The sequence below is a fragment of the Gymnogyps californianus genome, chromosome 1 (genome assembly GCF_018139145.2).
Source record: "Gymnogyps californianus isolate 813 chromosome 1, ASM1813914v2, whole genome shotgun sequence".
Taxonomy (NCBI): domain Eukaryota; kingdom Metazoa; phylum Chordata; class Aves; order Accipitriformes; family Cathartidae; genus Gymnogyps; species Gymnogyps californianus.
In genome coordinates, this window is record NC_059471.1 from 72,335,127 (window position 1) to 72,356,764 (window position 21,638).

The window sequence follows — 21,638 nt, forward strand, 5'->3', positions numbered from 1 at the left end:
AAACTCCTCCCGCACCGTTGGCGCTGGGCAGGCGGCCGCACCTTGTGGTCCTTGTCACAGCATGTGTTTGCACAACATAGTGACTGTGGCAAGGGCTGCCGCCGCCTCCTCCTCCTCCTCCTGTGCGTCAGCCAGCGCCGGCCTGGGAGAATCACATCAAAACCTGGGCTCAGGCTGGAAACTTGCCTTTTGAACTGAAAACCTGAGGTACATCCACTCGCAAGCTCTGAGCAGTGAACAGTCCACACAGTTCCCCAGTCCTTGTAATTGCACGACGAGTTGAGATGCAGTTTTTATAAAAGCCTTACAGTCCCCCAACTGCAAAACCAGTATTGCACATCTGACCCAAACTTCTAGGATTTATTTAGCGTAATTTAAAATAACCATGTCCCTGCTGGGGACATCGGAGTCTCTGGGCTCCTGCGCAGGAGGCAGAGGCCACTGGTACTTGCGCCCAGTGTCTCCTCCACCCTGGGTGCTTCTGACCTGCACCTCAGGTCGCTTTCTCCTTCACTCCAAAGTCATCTTACCAGAACGACCTTCCTCGCTGCACACTGCCTTGATCTCTTCGGCAGCTCTCCCACAGCAAAGCAGCCAGCTCTTCCCCTAGGCGACACTGGGGAGCCATCCAGGGACGAGTCCAGCAGCAGTGGTGGGACCTGGTGTTATGGAAATTACACAGGCCAGCCACCATAACAGGGTTCGGCTATAGGTTGCTGCTGAATTGATAAGCCAAAAGCGATTCCTCTGTAAAAGTACTTTTTATTAATAGTGCTACAGCTCGAGCCGGGTGCCTCCGAAGAGGGACCGCGAACAAAGAAATCCCTGGGCGATTATATCCTTACAATCTAAATTCCCCACCCCTCATGCGACAGTTTGGACCAGTAGTAATATTAGGGTCTGGGGTCTTCCCATTCTTCATTGGGTTCTTTCATTGTCTCTATGCGGGCCATTCCTTTTCTTATCTCTAAGGTCACATCTTCTGTTAATGAATGTAGTTTCCTTCTGGCTTGAACTGGCTCTGGGGCCTTCTTTTACTTGACTAGGTAAAAGTTCAGCATATCTAGGTGCAAGTTCACAGCTTGTGGCCTAAGGCTTCAGCAAATTTAGCTACTAATGCTAAGCAAGTTATGCTAAACAAGTTCTATATAAGTAGTATACCAAATCGCACAACGCTGGCCAAGGACCTGGCTCCTTCTCACAAGCCAGCACTCCAGCCCTGTGCCTCATGCAGCGCCCTTGCAAGACATATCCCAAAAGCACAGCAGTGGTGGGCTGCCTTCCCAAGGTCTTGGGCACTTTTTGGAAAGACACACTAATTCTTAAAATAACCTTAGAAAACAGCAAAAACATGGCAGACCTGAAGAATGGCCGTGTGAGGTCAGAAGGGGAGTGAGGACGTTGCTTCAAGGCACACGGCTGGCAAGGAGAGAGGTCATCAGGGTTTGGTGTCCTTCTGTTTCCCTCAAGTGAGGAGATGTATGCTGCACCCCTGGTCACGTATTACTGTCCCCAAATGTTTGGCACACCCAGTGGAAACACTCTTCGTGACCTCAAATGTCACAAATTAGTCACACAAATCTTCTCTGACATTATGGTGGAGCTAACTTTTTTTTAATCGTTTTTATTCTCTAGAAAATTGGCTGCTAAGGTTTGGGATGGGACAGCAACACATTTCTGGTTTGTCAGAAATATAATGTATTATCTGCTTGAATTTTGCCAGAGGGAATGTGTTTATACTTGCCTGCATGTTTCAAACTAACATTGCCATTATGTGGCTATCTATCCCCCGGTGGCTTTGCTATTCAGAACTAGTGAAGTATGGCATATAAACATTTGGATAAAAAGATACTCCCTCACCTGAGTGCAGCTGGATGCAGCGGAGCTATGCCAGTGGGCCACAGCTGGGGATCTGAGTTATGGCATCCACAATTTGTATAGAGACTGTAGGATCCCACCTCTGGATGCGTGTAGCTTATAGATGCTACAGAGCATGCATATAACAGCTGAGGCTTTAAAGGTATTGATTTGCACTCCTGCCATTGCTACTGCAACATGACAGCATGAATCTGAGACACCTCGAGCCTGTTTAATAATTGACTAGATACGCCACAGCCCACAATACGTATTTATCTGTCACCTCCCAGCAGCCATTTACTTTAAAAATATATGTATCATCCACTTCTGTTCTTTTCTAGGGCTGGTTCCTTACTGATTCTCCTTACGTAAGGCAGATGGCCTTGACCAAAAGTTGCTCACCCTCGTGTTTGTGTTTAACTCTAATTTGGTTTCCCGATGGGTGGTGGCAGGGAGTGTTTTACAACCAGCGTGCGGGTCCGGCTGGCGAGGGAGCCCCAGAGCCACTGGGCAGCAGAGGTGCCTTTGCTGCGGCTGTCATGCAGCTGTTCGTCACGGCCTGGCTCAAGCACTTGCTGATGGTTCAGGCGACGCGTCATGTTCTAAACTTGAGTAATAAATGTTTCATTTCCATTTCGCTAACTCTTTGAATTTACGAGCCTCATTACTTAAGTCTGCTGGTACTTCAGGGGATCAAAATAGTCACAGTGTACTCACCCTCCCATCCAGGTTGTAGCGTGAGCATCTGTCACCATTACAGCCCAAAGAGTTACTCTGCAGCATTTAATTCACCATCCAGTCAATGGCATCCATGACTTTATTCTGCCTTGACCATGAAATTATGGCTCTCCAGATGAAGAAAAGAGAGCACAAACAGACTACTGCTCTGGAAGGGCTTTTTAAATTACAGATATTCTGTCCTCAGGCTTGGGACATGTACAATTTTGGAAATATTTTTTAATTTAGCAACCTTAATAAGCAAAGTGATATTTTGCTTCCAAAAAGCAAAGAAGAGAGAAGAAAAGAAGAAAATAAATTGTTTTATTTTTACTTATATTTTTCTGTTGTCTGTATGAACAAAGGAATAAAAAGAGTTGTTACCTTTTCACAAGTTACTTAAAAAAGAAGAAAAACTAGAATCTGTAGAATACTTCAAATTGGATATAAATAAAGGAAAAATACATGCAGTTCTTTACTAGCGTTACTTGTACATGTTACCAAAATGCTGTAATTATCTCAAAGACATTTTGTCTGCTCCTGAATAGGTGCAGAGGGGGAGAGTCAAAGAAGCCCACCTCCTCTGACGCATGCTTTTAGAAGCATTTGAAAATCTCATCAAACTCAGTTTTCAGTCAGGAGAGGCTAGTTGGTTAATTGAACCATAATGTACTATTTCTTATGGAAGTGGAAATATTCTATGGAATTTATTATACCTTAGCCTAATAAGCTTCATCCTATGGGATATTTTTATATTTTATGTATATTTATATATAGACACAATACATATATTGAGACATATATTGTCTATGTATTTATATATAGAAGCATAAATATAATGTATTATTTTATATTTTTATATATTAGTAACTTGCCTCTATGTATGTATTGCACATATGTAGTGAAGTACTGTTATTTTGTTGACTGACACTTTTTCTACCTCCTTTAGTGACTGTCACATGAGTTCTTCAAGGATAATGGACCCTAAGATGCGAGAGACTGAAGGAGATGGAGAGGACAGTTCAGGTAGAATTGCTCCCTTCTCCAGTGAATGAAAAGTGCTGTGACTTCTTGAGCTTCAATGCCTTAGCTCTATCATAGAAATGAATCTGTTTAGAGAATGCATTCTCCCTTTCTCTCCTCCTGTCTCCACGAGCTGTTATATTTTTGACATTTTCAGAGGCTTGAAATAAGATTTTTGTAGCATCTTGTGACCAAGTTAACTTTTTTACCCAACAAGATCCAACGGTAAGTGAAATGCTGACAGGGATGCCTCGCAGTGCTGTCATGCCAGCTTATATGGGACAGGCACAAGTTGTTGGGCTGTCTTGTGCACAACGCTGCTTTCATTTTAAGTAGTTTCCTTCACAGAGCTTGCAACTGATCCTAATTCAGGTCTTTCCTCACTGAGCAGACTAGCATTGCTTTTCAAGATTATTGCTTGATTTCTAGTGTAATACTTTGTGATCCATTGAGTCTCGTAATTAGCATTCAGAATATTCTGGGATGTATTATAAAACTGACATTTTAAAAGCATTAGCCTCCCAACACTGCACATTCCACCTGTGTAAGCCTTTTGTACATTTAAATTGGTTTTGGTAACATTGTCCTTATCATCGCTATTTAGCTTGCTGAACAAAGGCGGTGGGTTTCCAAGTTGTAATTTCTTCTCTGTATCCTAGGCTGTTAATACCAAAGTTTTTCTTCACAGTCTAATTATCTCAAGAGGCAAGTAGAAACTCTATTAGGAAAGATTCTACACCATAGGTTATTTCTTATGTGTCATAAACATAGCAATCCATTCTCCAAGATAATAGTAATTTCATCCTATCAGTATCATCTTGAAAGACATTAATGCAAGAGTGGACTGTGTTGCCCTTCCCCGGGAAAAAATCCACTTATGCAGAAATTATAAAGGAATTGTTATTGTTCCAAAAACTTGCACGTGCTGCTGGTTGCATCTTCTTTATGTTTCTTCACTTAGGAAAGAAAAAATCAAAGTTCAAATCTTTCAAAAAGTTTTTTGGTAAAAAGAAAAGGAAAGAGACGTTGTCTGCTGGGAGCAGCAGTCTGAAGTTATTCCAGTCAACAAGTGATGTCGCGGCCTCTCATGACATGCACGTTAATTATGATTCTGAAGATGAACTTGAGTAAGTCTTTGGACTCTGGCTGGTAAACAAATACAGAACTGCTACAATGTTTGTAGATTAAAGACACCTCAAAATTGCCTCCTCCTCTTGTTCAGAATGCTGCATTCTCCAACAGTTGCATTTTTCAGGAGAGTACAAATTAAAATGGCTGATGCAAGACAGATTGCAAGGGAATTGGATGGGGTGCAGCAAGAAATAATAACTAAAAAAGCTTTCATTTAATTGTAAATAAGCCTTGGTTTATCGTTTCAGAAGAATGTAATTCCCATCTCCAAAAATGAATTAGGTACTCAGCTTATATCTTACCAGGATTGTCTTATGCTCCTAAGATGTCACTCCTAAGGATTGTTCAAGAAATTTAGTTGCCTAACTATTTACACCAGGTTTTGAAAGCAAGGAAGGGATAAGGGGATGACTGCAACTGAAATCAGCAGGAACCAGAGGCTCTGAAGCCTTTATTTCCTCTGTATACATGGGATTCATCTGACCAAAGGACAAAGGTCTGCATCTGAGTTAGTCACCAGCTGCCTTTTATAATCAGCAGAGAGAAGTCAACATTACTAGGAAAGCTTGTATCATTCTTGTGTAGATGTCTGAAGTTGTTCAGATGAACCAGGCTCTAGAAGTGCCTGTTTCTCCCCACTGAATGTAAATGGGAGCCAAGGGTGACCAGCTCCTATGTAGATACCTGTGGTTTAACGTCTGAAGTTAGACCAGATGAATCCCAGCCTGTGTATCTGTCTGCCTCTGAAAATCCTGTCTTCGTTCAGGAATTGCCAGAAATGTTACCTGCTACTGAAAGGTAACCATGAGAAACCCAGTCTAAAGTTCAAATGTGTTCCTGGATGGAGAGATGGACTGAAGAGCCCCTTGGCTGCCTAAAAAGCAAGTCCTTGCATTGGTGGATGTTGTGCCTCTCAGAACAAGCCTCCTGGTCCTCAAGCGAGAGATGCTGCTGTGCCCAGGGACTGCTGTCCCCAGGGACGGAAAAGGCAAACCATCCCGGCCATTTAAAACGACATTATACAACACGGCCACCAGGCAGCGCCAAACAACCAACAGAAATTATCAACAATTTATTTTTTTGTCTTCTGTGGCATTGGCAACAGTAATATTAGTCCAGCTTGAAGCCCCAGGAGTTCTGGGCTGGCAGCACCAGGTCTAACAGTGGGCTATAGCATTGGTGTTCAATGGCACATTTTTAAGACATGGATGGTCAGATTTTCTTTCCCTTGTGCATGACTTAACAAGGTCGTGTCCGAGTGGGTGCAATCTTTGGCTGATTTGGCCATGTTCCTGTGCCGTTACTTACAGGGTTGTTACATTATTGTTTCTTAATATTTTTTTAGACAGAAAAAGACCAGGAAATTCCTTGAAAGGAAGGAAAATTAATTTGAGTGCTCATAATCTGAGGAGACATCTAGGGTACCTCCACTACGCATCCGGGAGGTATGCGTCTGCTAGAAAGAGAAAGCAAAGGTAGCATGCTGGGATAAGCGTGCACATGCAACAACTCTGCTTATCTGGCTGCCGTTGCAGTCTTTGTAAAATGTCAGTGTGTTGAGCAGCCATCGCAGCCCTGACTGGCACTTACTTTGCAAATTGCTATAGATCTGTCTGACCTTGGATGCATTGCAGAGATCACATTTTCACTTAAATTGTTCTTCTAATGTCTCTAACACAATAAGCAGAAGCAGCAGGCTTTCCTTCCTTCTGCAGCAGGAATACAGATCAACTTTTTCCTGCTATTGTTTTATCAAACATATTTATAGCAGCCATTACAAGGAAAATGTTATTTTCTGCCATGTTTGTTTATGTTCCTGAATGTCCCTATGACAGTATCCAAGGTCCAAAAATACACAGTTCTCCTTTTTTTCTTTTTTTTTTCTCTAGAATGTCTGCTCAATTGACTTGATAGTTACATGAATCCAAACAGTTCTGTATTCTGTACTCTGGTTTGCCATTTCATAGCTGTCTTATTTAAAAAAAAATTAAAAGAAGAGAGTCTTAGAAGAAATGCCATGTGCACGCATTTCTAATCCCTGCTCAGTTAGGCTATGAGCTAAGCTAAGGAAAATGAGCACAAGAGACCTCCTAGCAGCCAGCTGTCTGTCCATGGGTCTCCTGTACCGTTCCCATGAGGAAACAAGGTGTTCATGCCCCATATGTAACATTTTCAAAAGAAGTTACATACCGCATGCATCAAAAGTCGGAAACTGAATATGACAGAAGCTACCCACAAAGCATCTCCTGCTTCCTCTCACTAGCCCACAAAGAGTGTCCATGAAAAAATGTGTCCCCCAGGCTTGTAAGAGAAAATCCCAGGGATCTTGATACAGCGTACAGGACCTTGTAAGCATCTTGTAAGGATTTATGCAAATGATTCTACGTGAGAGCTATATTGCCTGAAATACTTTTGTTAATGATCTGTATGGCAGAGACACATTAAATGCTGTACCACGCTTAAATAGTAAAAGGTGCTTATTCTTCCTATGGTAATGGTCAGTCATTTGCAAGCATGTTCTTACATTAGCAAGAGGTTAGTCCATCTCAGGTACAGGGTGGTTTATGTGAGCTCCCTTCATTTTGCACCTGGGCTTGCTTGTGGCACTGTCATGCCACCCAGCTGCTGGCTTCCAGCCAAGGGCCAGTAGCTTTTCCATAAGATGTAACTCAGTTGCTGGGGTTAAACTGTCTTTAAACTTGATTGAGTTTGTTAACGTGACACATAACAACATTTGCAAATTTTTGTTTGTTTTTTAAAGGTGTTACCTAGATTAGCCTGAATGACTGTATTGTGTTCATGGAGAAGTCTGGAATCTCGTGTGTGATGTATGCTGCGCACACCTATCTCCCACTCCATGTTCAACAGACTACCTGAGTTAAGAGTAAGAGGACTGGCAAAAAAGTCTGTATGTTTTCACTCATTTGTTATATTATTCTAGGACACATAAAGGCATTATGGGAAGCAGAGCTTTGTCACATGATAGCATTTTCATCCCTGAGACTGGGCAAGAGCCTGCAAAGCCAGTAAGAGTGCTTTCTCAAGAAAACGTTTCTGATCGGATTAGAGCTTTACAGGTAATTTACACAACATAATTTTTTCAAATGCAAGAGGTGGAATGTCTTTCCAGGCTTGATTTTTTGGGATAATATTTGAGGTTGAACATTTGATTAGTCAGTAATATCTGTCTGCAGCTTACATTAAATGTCGCATTTGTTGATTAGACAGCAGTATCGTATCTTGGTTATACTTAAATGATAGTTGAGAAATGGATAGGTTGTTTGGCTCCCTAAGAGAACGTCTAAAGTGAGATGTCCTGTGCTCTGGATCATTCAATTGTGAAGTTAAAATAAAGGTAACTCATTGACCTGAGCTAAAAAATGTACTGGGGAAACCTCCATCACTATCACATGCTGATGTATTTTATTCCACGCTGAAGCTGAAACTCCAGCCTACCATGAAATTGGGACCTCCGCCTCCATTTGGACTTCATGCAAAGCGAACAGAGGATGCTGGGACCAGTTCTGAAGATGATGGATTACCCAGGAGCCCTCCAGAAATGTCTTTGCTCCATGAAAACCTAAATTCAGCCACAAGAGTGAGTAGTTCTAGTGTTGACAAAAATCAGTGTTTAATGACTTGTTTTACCTATGTGTGGAAGGCAGAATAAATTATTTGGTTTGCTATATGTATTACTACTTTATCTCTGAACAATTCAGAAATACCTTACTCAAAATGGGAAAATGCTATCTCTCTGTGTAAACAGCTACTTACAATCTCTGTTCCTGTTAAAATATAAATATCATGCCAGAAAATGCAGAGCTAGGAAGGAGAGGATGTGTTTGTGTGCATGCATGGGAATGCTGGGGGTTTTTTAGGGACTACAGAGAGCTGCCAGGCATAAAAAAAAGGCTGAAAAATGTGTATTCCCCCTTGAATGTGCTGATAAGAGAGCTCTCTTCTTTAATGTTTTTCTAGGCTGTCATCGGAAAAAGAAACATAAAAGAATTTGAAACTGTTTTTTTCTTTTTAAATGATAGTTTTGTTATACATTATTTCATTCTTTATCTGCATGTCTTACGCTTTATGTTTGCAATGTCCTTGCTAATCCTTAAGACTGTAGAGAAAAACAACTTACATTGTCAGTATCTGTGTGCACTTTGTGTAGATGGTTTCTGCGAGTATATCCACCTCGTTTGTCATCTTTTACTGAATCTCTTCCTCATTCCATCCCACAGTTCTCTGACTCTCACAAGCACCTTAGCTCTTTGAGTTTAACTGGAACAGGCAGTGAAGAAGAAGAACAGGTAACTTCTGCCAAATGTATTAAGGGCCAAGCAATTACGCATAGTAGTTTTTTAAAGAAATGTAAGACATAAATATTATTTTGTTGCCCATCTGCTACAAAAACCAACCTTGTATGTATGTAATTGCATGCCTGTCTGTTTGCTGTGCTTTTTTAATGCCTGTCCATCTAACATAAAAGTTATGGTTATTTATCAACATAATTCTAACACCAAGTAATCTCCCGTTGATAATAATAAAGCCCTCTAGAATAGCTCATATCCTTTAGTAAACTTTACAGACATGATTTAATCTCCAAGCACGACCAACCAGATTTAGACACTGAAACAGTATCCCTTTTTTTAAAGACGGGAAATTGCAGTAAAGGCTGCTTGGGTTACATGCACAGGATAAGGGAGGATGCTTGCTGAGGAGCTGTGAACAAAATCTAGATCCTCTGAAATCTGCCCAGACCCTTGCTTTAAGTACAAGGTTACCTTGCACTGATATAGAAAGTGTTTGCCTGATGATAGTGGCTGACATTGCTGCTTAGGAGTCTGAGGTTCAGCCTTCAGTCGGATTCTGGCTGTGAATTTTGCTGAAGTGATGTTTTCAGGACTTGAGTACAGGCAAATAGATGGCTTTCTTCAATCAACAGCCAGCCGTTCTGGCTGATTAAAGAGCGGTTTTGAAAGGCTCTGAAGAGTCCCTTTTAGTTGTCCGCAGCTGGAGTCATGGTGGAAACAACACAGGGGGTAAAAGGAAAAGCGTTTTCTAGAAATAGGAGGAGGGGTGGAGGGGAATTGCAGAAAGGAAATAGAGAAGCTAGTCCTGAGTTGACTATTCATTGGTAATTATGCAAAATGTATTTCAAGGCCAGCTGCAGCAGGGCTTAGCAAAGATTTCTGGCCACACTTGTTAGATTCCACATGAAGCTGTTTGAAAAACTGCTTATATGCAGTGAAATTTTAATATTTTTAAAGAAAAACAACAGAACATGTGAAGAAGGTATTTCTTGAAAACTGGTATAGACTCACTGTAAATTTGTCCAGTCCAGATGCATGTTTGCTAAAGGAGGATTTATGTCTCCCTGTTGTTCCATTAACATCACTCTCTGACTCACTCGCTGACTCCTGAGATGTGGTGGTGACTACGGGGTTGCTCAGCTTTTTCCACATGCCCCATCATTTAGCTCAGAGCTCTCTTCATCCCAGTCCAGTTTCAGAGCGTAGCCAGAAAGTAGCCCCGTCTGAAGGCTTTCCTCCCAAACCGCAGGGTCTACTACCTGGCATTTCGGAGAGATTAGCCCTGCTTCTAGAAGTCAGAGGCGACCAGCTCGCAGGGCTGAGGAGTTTTGCACAATGCAACCCTCAGGTTTTGGGCAGCGGTGACACCTTGCTGCGTCTTGGAAGCTTTCCTGGATCAAAGAAGGGAGAAAGGGATTGCGACTGTCCCATACGGGCTTTGGGGATGGGGCTCCCTCATGGCCCCCCACCTTGTGCCACCCAGCACGACCAGCTGAAGGACAGCTGAGCCACATGCACATGAGATTTGGAGAAAGGGGTCTGCCAGCCATCCCTTCCTCCAGCAGGCTTCACCAGAGCCAGACTTCGTGGGACAGGCAACTTCTGCAGCAAGCCCAGAGCTGGCATTCACTCAGGCTGCTGAAATTTAAGTAACAAACCAGATTCTTGATTTTCCAGCGTAATGGCCAACACTAAGCACTGCCAACAAGAAGACATGCAAAGTTCTCGAGGAAAAGCAGAAGCCAGAAGAAAGGCAGGCAAATAATGACGTGCCTTGAAAGAGAACATGTGCTGTGTCTTTATCATGGAGCTGAAATGTCAATGTATTCACTGTTAGGTACTAATGTATAATGCAGCCACGTATTGTTTGTTGTACATTAGTCATGTTTGAGTACTAGACTGCAGATATTGTGGAGTGAAAATTAATGAGAGCATCCATTGTTCAGCATGGCTGAGCTACCTTTTTTTCTTAAATAGAAAGCATGATTGGAAGCTGTGGATCCAGCCTCCGCTAAAATCAATGGGAGTTTTTCCCTGGCCATTGAGGAAGCTGTAGCAGGCCCTCACTACACTACAGAGTATCTTTTGGCTGCAGTACATAATGCAGAATTCTACTTGCAGAAAATGCTGATGCTTTTTCCTGCCCTAAATACAACGAACACTATCCTGCTCTCCCCTTCTCCCATCCACCCCCCTCAGTAAAATACCAATTCCAGAGAAAGAAGAAAGAAGAAGGAAAGAAGAAAGAAGAAGAAAAGAAGAAAGAAGAAGAAAGCCCGCAGAGGAAAGCATGACAAAGGATGAAAGCTCCTCTAATGAAATGAACTGGAATTTCAAGCCTACAAAGGGAGTACTGTCATGAGTTGTCAGAGGTCATGTTAATGCCATGACAGATAGTTTGGAAATACCGTTTTGCCTATTTGCAAAAACTGAATCTGAGAGAAAGGAAGAACCCTTTTTAGAGTCATTTTTCATTATTTTTTCAGTCTTCTTTTTGCATCAGCCCTGGGGCTAGGGTAGTTTTTGGTGAAGCGCACAGGCAAGCTGGATTCCAGCTTTGTGGAAGTACTGCACCCCTTGGAGCATTCAGGAGTTGTTTCTGGATAGGTTATTGGCCTCTAGTAGGAACTGTCCATCACTTCCTTTCCCAGAATAGTCCACAAATGAAATTTTACATTTCAGGTAAACTCCCTAGTTATTTTGCAGGTATAAATACATGAGGAGAAAACACAAGCTGACTTAAATGTCAGTACCACTGATGTTTGATTCTTTTGTCTTTAGGAGGGTGTTGTAGAGTTGGAGGGACCTGATGACGTACAGGAAGCTAGAAATGCTCCAGCCCAGCATAACTGTGGGTAGGAACCTAGACAAAGATGCTTGGAGGACAGACTCAGAAAGGAAACTGGCCCTGTAGGTTCTGTAACTGAGTACTCTTCATAAATCTGTCTTCTAAAACATGCTGGCCATGTATTTGTGTGCTTTAGATCTTCTAGTTAAATGTGACTTGGTCCTTCCCTCTGGGCAGTATAGCATGATATTCAAGCAGCTAAAAATGCAGAATTGCTAACACCAGTACTCCACGTGCAACATTAGGAAATGCAATGTATTTTAAAGAGATGTCAAAAAGAAAAAGAGGCAACCTTAAAATGCCAATAAACATGGCCTCCTATTTGTAGAATTGTTATTTTCATGTCTTTGTTTCTTTGTTAGATTCTCTATTTGGGGATTTATTTTTTTCAGGTTACATTGGGTCCTTCTTCTAGATCTTGCTCTACAGACGGTCAGCTGTTCTCTAGGCATGGAAGTGCTAAAACTGGAGCTCCCCAGATATCTGACAGTACCATCTCGCCTGCAGCCAATTTTGACGCTCCACCTGAGCTTTCCTCTTGCTTGGATAATTCTGCTGCTAAACACAAGCTTCTCATAAAACCCCGGAACCAGAGATCCAGTAAAATGAGAAGATTTTCTCAGGTACTTGTGAAAATAAACAGTGTCACCTTTGCCACAAAACCAGGAAGTCCTTACTGGACTTTGTATTTCAAACTCAGATATGATAAGAAAAGTCAGATTGCGGCATGGATATTTCATTGGGTTTTAATAGCTGTTGTTTGGTGAGGCTACGTATCTGGAGTAGACAATAGGAACAGATTAAATATTATGAGATTACTTGTTAACTCTTGATGCAGCAGTTTATGTAACAATTTCTTTTTAAATTTACCGTGCAGTACAATTTAGTATCTTGTCTGTGATGCAGAAGTTGGGGCTGACTGCTTCATTTCTTACTTAAAAAAATTTTTTTGGAAAGTGTTATGATCAACTTGTGTACTTTTCCTAACCTGAAAGATCCTGTAAAATCTTGAGTCTTCTCAAGAGTATTGATGGAGGCGCTGTTTTAACTTTCCAAATATAATTGATCTTATATTTTCAAAAAGTACAGAAAGAATAAGTTGTGAACTATTAATTGGAGTCAAATTCTGTACATTAGGACTGTTCTGAATTCAGCCCTCTCCCTGTCCCAAAACTTGTAAACCCTTTATGTGCACTCCAGAGACTTAAAATAATTCTCCACAGGAAAAAAAGAAAGGTGTATACTATTAAAAAAAACTATTGAAAAGTGTATACTATTAAAAAAATTTTTTTAAACCATCCTTTTAAAAGACCATTTATCTGATTCTTTGTCATATCTTATGAAGGGCATAGCTTAATTTTTCCTCTTTCTCTTCTCTTTTTAGAACTAAAGTTTGCAGCTCTTACTACAGTATTTGCACTTTATTGTTTGTGGTTTCTTTCAATGTTTTAAATACATTAAAGCCATTAAAGTGGCTTGCTTAACACCAGGAATATTATTCCCTCTGTCTCTAAATATTACTTAGCTGATATTCTGTATTTTCCAAAATCTGTGAGTGATCTTTGGGCTCGGTAGAGCACCGCTGGGAGCAACACAATGATGAGGCCAGTTATTTAGAAAAGCATGTAAAGCAATAACTCACTGGTCAAACCACCTCTTCCATTGTAACATTGTTACCGAAATACAATTGCTTTGTCCAGTCTGCCTATAAACTGCCAGGTGACTGAGCCCTCCTGGTTTTCCATGGAGAATGTTCACATCTTTCAATAATACAATTTTTAATATTTTCCTGCCTGACTCTGCCTGTGCACCTTGCTTCTGCTTTTATGTTCCTGTGTATATAGATTGTGAATGCAGGTGGCATTGCAGCTGTCTTTGCAATTGCACTTGCAAAACAAGAAGTTGGAAGAACCCTAAAAGTATCTTCAGAGTGCAAGTTTTGTGTTCTTAGAATTAGGGCCTACATCCAAAATATATATTTACCCAACAAACTACAGTGAATCAGTGAGCTAATACAGACACCATATGAAAAGGCATATTCAGCAGCTTAATAATGTGCTTTCAAATAATCTTGTCTATTTAGCCAGTCCTTACCTGAAGCTTAATCACAAGACCTCACAGATAACTACATATGCATTTATAAACTTTTATCAAATAGTCTAACTCTTGAAAGAAAAAGAAGACTTTTATACAAAGGAGGCAAGGCTGTAAGGCTGTATGGCAGTGGGATTAGACTTGCCATGTCAGGGTAGATACTCAGCTGAGCTGGCAGCTCAGTGTCATAACCGGCTGGACTTGTTAGGTTTTTGCTCTTCCTTCTATGTACCCTTCCCTCTTCAGTCATGCAAGAATGGGTTGTTTTCTTTTTAATGCTAGTATGCACTAGCAAAATACAAAGGGACAGATTTTTCTCTTTCAAGTGCTGCTTTTTGCCCAAGAGCAACACAACATATCCAGTATGCTCTGGGGAATCAAGTGCCAAGGACAGTCCAATGGCCATTGTTTTGATGAACTTCCCATCTACAAAGGCATGAAAGCACTAGTTGTGCAGAAGGAAGTGTTGCTGATTGCTTTTGTATTGGTTAAATACGTTATTCCAGGATCTACTTAGATAAAAAAGCATCCAGTATGTAGGTTAAGAAAACAGCGAGCTCAGCATTGGAGGCAAGTATTGCCTTCCTCTCTAAGATCTTGGTTGTAACTGCAATGATGAATAAGAAAAAAGTAAACTTGTACATGGTGATGGAGCTTTCTGAATTTCTTTTTTGCAGAGGACCCAGTCTGAATCTCTGACTGATTTGAGCTGTACCCCAGAAGAAGAAGAGCACGATGAAAAGGAGATGCAGGCAGACTTGCCAGATGCTGTATTCAAACCCAGCAATCAAGAACTGCCATGCAGCACAGCTGCAGCACAGGATGTAGCTTCCTGGCCAAAGCCCAGAATGCCTGAGGACCTTCCCCCTGCTTTGAGAGGAGCGATGACTCAGCCTACTTCTGAGTCTGCTGTTGAACAGGAAGCCCTGCTACCAGAGAATAAACCAGAGGGCTGCCAACCAACACTGGAAACAACGTGTGTGAAGTCTGAGTCCTCATTGCTGTTAGAAGGCAAAGACTCCGCAACTTCTTCCTACTCCAGTCCAGACAGAGAAGTACAAAAGCAAGAAGATTCCTCAGAAACACTGGTTCTGTTGTCTGGGGATGTGAGAGATGTGTCAATCAATATTTTAAATCAAGACAATAAGGAGCTTCCTACTGTGTTTTCAGTAAATAAAATACCATCTGAAGAAGATATTTCAATTAGTAAGAATAGTACTGTTTGCTTGGAAGGGTCAAAAGAAAATATACAGCAGGATGATCAGATACCTGTGGAAATGCCCTGTAATAAAGAGGCAAAGAAAGAGGTTGCTGTATTGTCAGAGTCCAGCAAGCAATTTTCCATAGGTTCTTTCCAGCCCACAGACTTGTTCCATGTTTCACATCCTGCTTCCTCAGCGCAGATGGGATCATCTGCTTCCTGCTCTCTAGAGAAAACAAAGACTGCACAAGAGACAGCTGCTTCTGGTAAGGAGAACAGTCAGTCACTGGTCCACAAGGAGGAACTTTTGGGGAAGAAAGCTGAAAAACCAGCCAATGAACTCAATGTCTTGAGAAAGTTTTCTGTCTCCTCTGCACGGGAGAGACCAAGGACCAGAAGCCTACACTTCCCAGAAAGATCAGAGTTGGAAAGCCCATTAAGTACCGGATTCTTCCTGTCCAAAGCAAAGGTCTGCTCAAGAAATGAGAAGTGGAAAGAAGACTTGCAGAAGGCATCAGATCTGGAAGAGGAAAAAAGTAGCAACAAAAAGCAGGCTTTGCTGCCAGAGTCCGACTCTGAGAACACAGGCCAACCTACAGATATTTTGGCTGGCTGCATTTCTCCGGCTGTCGATGCGGTGCCGGTGCCAAGAGATTCTTTGGTGGTATCTCAGAATCAGCCAAGCTGTGAAGATAAAAGTCCTTTTCAAGTGAAACTTAGGTACACCTCACTGTCCTTGAAATATAGAGACAACTCGTCACCAGAATCAAAAGGGATTAAAAGATACAGTGCAGAGTTTAATTTAGAAAACGAGGGATTGACTTCCTTTCTAAAAGGTGATAAGGCACAGATCAAAAAAACAGCCGATACAAATATCGGTGATTCTTTAAATGAAAAGATCAAACCCAAAGCGAAGTCCTCTGAACAGCTTAGTAGCAAACCTCCGTTGCCTAAAAAGCCCGCCTTGCAAAACGTAACCGTTCCAAATACTACTACAAACAAGGAGAAGCAGGACAAAGCTACTCACTCTCCTGAATCCAGAAATGAAGACAGAGACTTGGAGAAAAAGTCAAATCCTTGTAAAGTGCCTGGTAAGACTCCCAATACTTTATAAAGTTACATTAACTTGCAAGGAATGACCTTACCTGTGGGAGAGCGTGAGGCAGCCCTGTCATGTCAGTCACAACACTGGTGAGCACAAACTGATGGCTCTGCCTTCAGTGATGTTGCTCCTTGATTCTCCCTTGCTGAAAAGATTATCAGAAGGACAGCAGGGAAGAAGCAGCAGACAGAATAAGATATTTTTGCCTGTGATTTTTGCATTTCAGGGCATTGTTTAAAGGATGTTCAAAGTGACACTCAAAAAATAAAGTGCATTAGCAGGTATTGTGAAACAGAAATATGAAGCCACTAAGTGTCCCCATTTAGAGCTGCTGTATGGCAATTCAAAAGCCAGGAGCACATATTAAGTGCAGTGCCCTGCGTGGGATGAGTGACTCAGACCTCTAGACCTTCTTTTTCACTACAGAATCGAGGCAGAAATACTAGTAACTGCCTGGCATGCTCAACATGCCATTTATTTATTGTCTCCTGTGTGCTTTGCTTGTTCATTTATCCATCTTTATCATTACTCATTCCTTGTTTAAAAACAAAAATTAACTACCCTGCAGCTTCCTGGAGTTTAAAGCCAGGAGAGACCGTAAGATTGTGTCTACTGCAGATTGTTAAATTTCACCCTGTTGTCTGTATTATATAATTGGGTTAGAGTTTAAAAAAAAATCAGTCCTCTGGAGACTAATATATTGTGTGCTACAGGCAGAGAACAGAAAGGACTGGAAGTGGCATCCCTGTCTGAGGTCTTTGCAACGACAGTAAACAAGTTAGGTGAAGTACGCTCAAGCAATTCTAGGAGATGTCTGGTCTTCACTTCAGAGAACAGCCCAAAGGGGAAAAAAATCTTTAGGACTTCTGATATAGAAACTTCTTCCCTGCCCTGAATCTGTCTGGTCCTGAGTTTGATGTTAAGAACGTAAGGAGGAGATTCTGGCCAAGCAAAGGAAAAGGTTTCTTTGTGCCATTGCAGAGCTCCCCTCCATGGTTGCTCTTCTCCAGTTGGGATCAGTCTCTGAGCTTCAGAGTTGGGGAACACCAAGCCAAAAGAAGACCTCAGGACACAGCAGGCCACTTGTCCTGTAGGGTGACAAAAGCCTCTTCCCGGCCCCAGAGGTAACCTGCTGACGCCCTGAGTGACAGCAGATTCCAGTTGTCATCTGCTGCAGCATCGCAGATATTTTTGCAGGACTCTGGCCACATACACGGTTTTCTGCTCTCCCAGTGGCCATAAAGGACCACATTCATTGCCTCCACAGCCGGACAAGGCTCCCACAGCTGTCCAGCCGGAGCATCCCTGCACCCTGAGGGCAAGGCTCTCTCCCTTTGTATAATCCCAACACTCCCTTTAAAGGCATTTTCCCCTGTGCCCTGCCCTGAGGAGTAGTTGATTATTTGTAGTGACGCCCAAATCTCTGATCGATTGAGATTTTGGGGAGGGTCATACCAGGAACAAGCGAGGAGGAGACCTAGCACAGTAGGGTTGGTCTGGCAGAGGACAGAGGAAAGCAGCGGGAGTACCAGTGCTCCTGCACACAGCCTTTTTTCACATCCCTTTTGCTGAGTCCCAGGGTGCCTGCAGTGGGAGTGGGGCGGGAGACAGTGAGTGCTGGAGCAGGGAGGAGGGGAGGAAATGGAGCTGGGGAGCACGTTTCTCCTCCAGGCTTCTCTGGCTCCTCAGCCCTGGGGTGAAGGAGACTCCTGCCCCCAGGCTCAGGACTGTCCTCTGTAAAATAGGGTCTGCAAGTGAGAGCCATGCCCCTGTTCCTCTGGCAGGGATGCACACACCTGGAATTTGAACCTGGGGCTGCAGGCCGAGGAGCCCTGTTTTGGACATGTTCCTCTCCACCTGACAGTATTGCACCAAATCTGTGTGGCCTGGGGTTGTTTAACACGGTGGTTCAGATTGGTCTGTGACAATAATTAGTCTTCTTCCTTATCTACTGCCCCACTGATCTTACTGTATCACCTTAAGCAAAGCTGCTATAGTTTTCCACGTATTTCCAGCTTTGAGTCGCTTGGTAATGGGTTCTGATATGTGGGCTTGCCAGGACTCAGAAAGAGTTTAATTCTAAATACAAAGCAGTCTGCTCCAAACTGACCTGAGGTCCTTCCCACCCCCCTGCGGACCTTTCTCCTTAGACATCTGACCAAGCACCTCCTTGTGCTAAGTGGCCACATCAGCCTGAGCTGGCCGCCTGAAGTCATGGGTGAACAATGTGTGCCTACCTCCTCTGATTGCCCTGGCACCACACCAGCCTTGGTGGGGGGATTTGCACAGTGACCCCAGAAGCGATGCCCCTCCATGAGGCATAGGAGAGCCATGGGATGCAATGAGGGCTTAGCAGGGCAATACCATGCCCAAACATCATTTTAAGCTCTTTGAAACGTTTGCCTTAGCCCAGTGAGCTGGGAGCGTGTCTTTGCAACCGTAAGCAGAAGAAATCTGACAAGCACCATCAGCACGGCCCTTCGGGGATCGCGTGGCTTACTAGCCATCTCTGGCCTCCTGATCTGCTGGCACACCCACTTCTTTTTTTTTCGTCCAACTGCCCTTAATGCTGGCACCCAGGCCTCTCCTAGTCCTTGAGTTCATCAGCCCTTTCAAAGAGCTGTGGTCACTGTCAGGAGACACTTTATGCTGTTAGGGAGTTCCTTCCCACTGCGTGTTAGGAAATCCCTGTGCTGAAGAAGATGACAAGCTGTGAAATGGTGATGTAAGGTGGTGCAGTTCCCTTCTCATGTATACTCATCTCGAAAAAGTCAGTTTGCTGTGTCATGGGGTGAGCGGGAGCAATTTGGTTCATTCAGTTCAATTTTTAGCTTTTCAGTGCTCCTGATACCAAAGGCAATGGGAGGGCTGGTGGGATGCTGGCTTACCACCCCAGGCAAAAGCAGCACCCCTGCTCTCCAGGGTTTTCTGCAGAACTGGCAGGGGATTGCTTGGCCTCTGTTGGGCTGCAAGGTGGCTCTTTAATGGCTGTGTGAAATTAGTCACCCCAGGAGGAGTAATTTTTAAGTTTCTGGAGCTAAAGGCACAAGTTTTTGCAAGAATTAAAAGGTTAAGCTGTGTTGTTTGGGGTTGATACACTTTGCTATAAATCCTGTAAAGGGCAGAAACAATTAACATACGCTAACAGGTTATTACAAGAGAGAAAACGTAAGCAATACCTGTGCGAATGTGCATATTATGATATATAAAAATCAGCAACTGAGGAGCTGTAGCGGGGAGACATGCTCTAACAGAGAAAAGGAGCTCAGGGAGGGACAGTGAACATAATGGTGAATGAAATTGGTGTGTATTGTCTGGCAAATACAGGCTCTGAAATGACAAGAAGAATGTTTCTCTACCTAAAAAAGACATTGCTTTAGTGTTGTCCTGGCTACTGCTGAAAAGAAAGCTGTCTTTTTTTTTCCCCAAAAGAAGTTGCTTTTTCGGTTGTGTCAGGCTATTTTGCAATATGGCTGTTTTCCAGCAGCGAAATAGACTTTGATGCAAACATAGCAGTTTCTTGTGTAAAAAAGACTCTCCTGGCATCGGTGGTATAGATCCAACCAAAAGTCAAGTACCTCGCAGAGCAGCTTAGAGAGGACAGAAATGTCAGAAATACTTAGCCAAATTTTTTAGAATAGCTTTGTCTGAAATTAAGGAATTGGGTGTGTACACTGACACAGATGCATGTAGTGCTTTAATAAACAAAGGGAAATATGTAGGCCAGCACATACTAAATGCCATATGCATTTGTAAAGCCTGTCTTAAAATAACTGGTGTTTTATAAGTGAGCAAAGATACAAGAGTGTGGAATTAATTATGCATGCATAAGCAGTGTTATAAAACAGTGACACTGTTGTATACAGGGGGTGTTATCTCCCTGTGTAAAGTTGTTTGGATTAGTTTTGAGTATGTTTGCTTTTAAAATACGCAGGGAATCCACAAGTTAGCTTTGCTTGCTGTTAGAGGTATGACTTTCAAAAGGCTCTAATATTCTGCCTCCGACCTTTCGCCTGCACAGATGTATGGCAAGAGTAACCACTCTTTGCAGTCCTTGCAGGCATAAGATGTTCATTTTCAGGTACGAGATTTAAATGTTATAAAGAGCCTTTGCTGTATTTTGTGCATACAAAGCCTTTTAGATTTAAAGGAAACGGGTACAGTATCTGAGGCCATCTCTAAAAAAAAAAATCAATCCCTAAATCTCAGGGTAGTGTTTAAATATGTCTTTGCTGTGGTTATCTATATAAGCAGCACACCCCCCCCAGATACACTGAATATATCTGTCTGTCAATAGGCAGAAATAGGTATGTATTTCTCTTTCACTTTCTGTGTGTGTATAAGCCAATGCACAATAACAAGTCAATCATAGATCTCCTTTTGTACATAAAGATTAATGTTTTATCTTCATCTTATTGTTCACACAACCAGTCTGACACGCATTAAAGGATAATATCCAACTATCAATGAGAAGTGTACACATTCATTTCCACAATATTTAGGCAGAAGAAATTTCATCTATAAGATCAGAGCTTTAGTCTGAGGAAAAAAAAAAAAGCTGCTTTAGTAAGATACTGAAGGAAACAGATACCTGCATTTAATGGGGCTGCAGCAGGGGAATTTCCCCCCTTAGGGACAACTGAGGCAACCAGCCCTGCCGCTGTCGGACCCAGCGGACAAGAACTCGGGTGACTCTGATCTGCGGGAGGGAATTGAGAAGGTGGCTATGGTTCACTTGGCTTCAGGGCTTGTCCTCAGTGGTCAGTCTGGAAGCTGCGGAAGTGATGAAGACCGCAGACAGAGCAGCTGGTCTTGCGACTGTCCCTGTGTGTTTGGTGGCTGTGGGAAAGACATGAAGGGAGGGCTTCAGTAGCCTCTGGGTGTGTTTTCAAGTGGCAGCAGAAGACCTCGGCAGCCTACATTAAATGCTAGTTTTAATACATGGTGACATTATGCACAGAGTGGCTTGACGGCTTGACAAGTTTTGACCTGGTATCTTCCCATTGTTGGTGACTTATCCCGATGGGAAGAAGGGGCTCGCTTGTCTTTCAAAAAGCCTGAGGCCAAGCCAGCTCCAAGGAAACCAGGGAAAGATGTCGTCATGAGGTTAAAACTGTGAGTGAACGAGAGACTAATCGCTGCCAGCAATATCCTTTATTAGCTTATGAAGTTATTAAGTAACAAGTTGAATAGCATATTGTTTAAAATAACATGTTGTAATAAGAACTGAAGAATATGATTCAGATTTCAGGGAGGGCTTGTTCAAGGTGATCAGACAGTCACTGAACTGAGGAAGATGTGCAAGCAGCACTTCTCTTGCGAACAGTCCCTTCCTGAGAAAGCTTTTGGCCTCTT

At 42.6% G+C, this 21,638-nt stretch overlaps 1 protein-coding gene across 1 annotated transcript in view; it reads left to right on the plus strand.

Moving 5' to 3' along the window:
• The window catches only part of CRACDL (CRACD like), a 42,725-nt gene that overhangs the window by 12,851 nt on the left and 8,236 nt on the right, over positions 1-21,638 (plus strand). The window contains exons 2-8 of the mRNA XM_050911766.1: positions 3,524-3,600; positions 4,559-4,724; positions 7,670-7,805; positions 8,168-8,326; positions 8,967-9,035; positions 12,279-12,509; positions 14,658-16,272. Of these exons, the coding sequence (XP_050767723.1) occupies positions 3,534-3,600; positions 4,559-4,724; positions 7,670-7,805; positions 8,168-8,326; positions 8,967-9,035; positions 12,279-12,509; positions 14,658-16,272 (2,443 nt within the window). The 5' untranslated portion in view covers positions 3,524-3,533. The remainder of the gene's footprint in view (positions 1-3,523; positions 3,601-4,558; positions 4,725-7,669; positions 7,806-8,167; positions 8,327-8,966; positions 9,036-12,278; positions 12,510-14,657; positions 16,273-21,638) is intronic.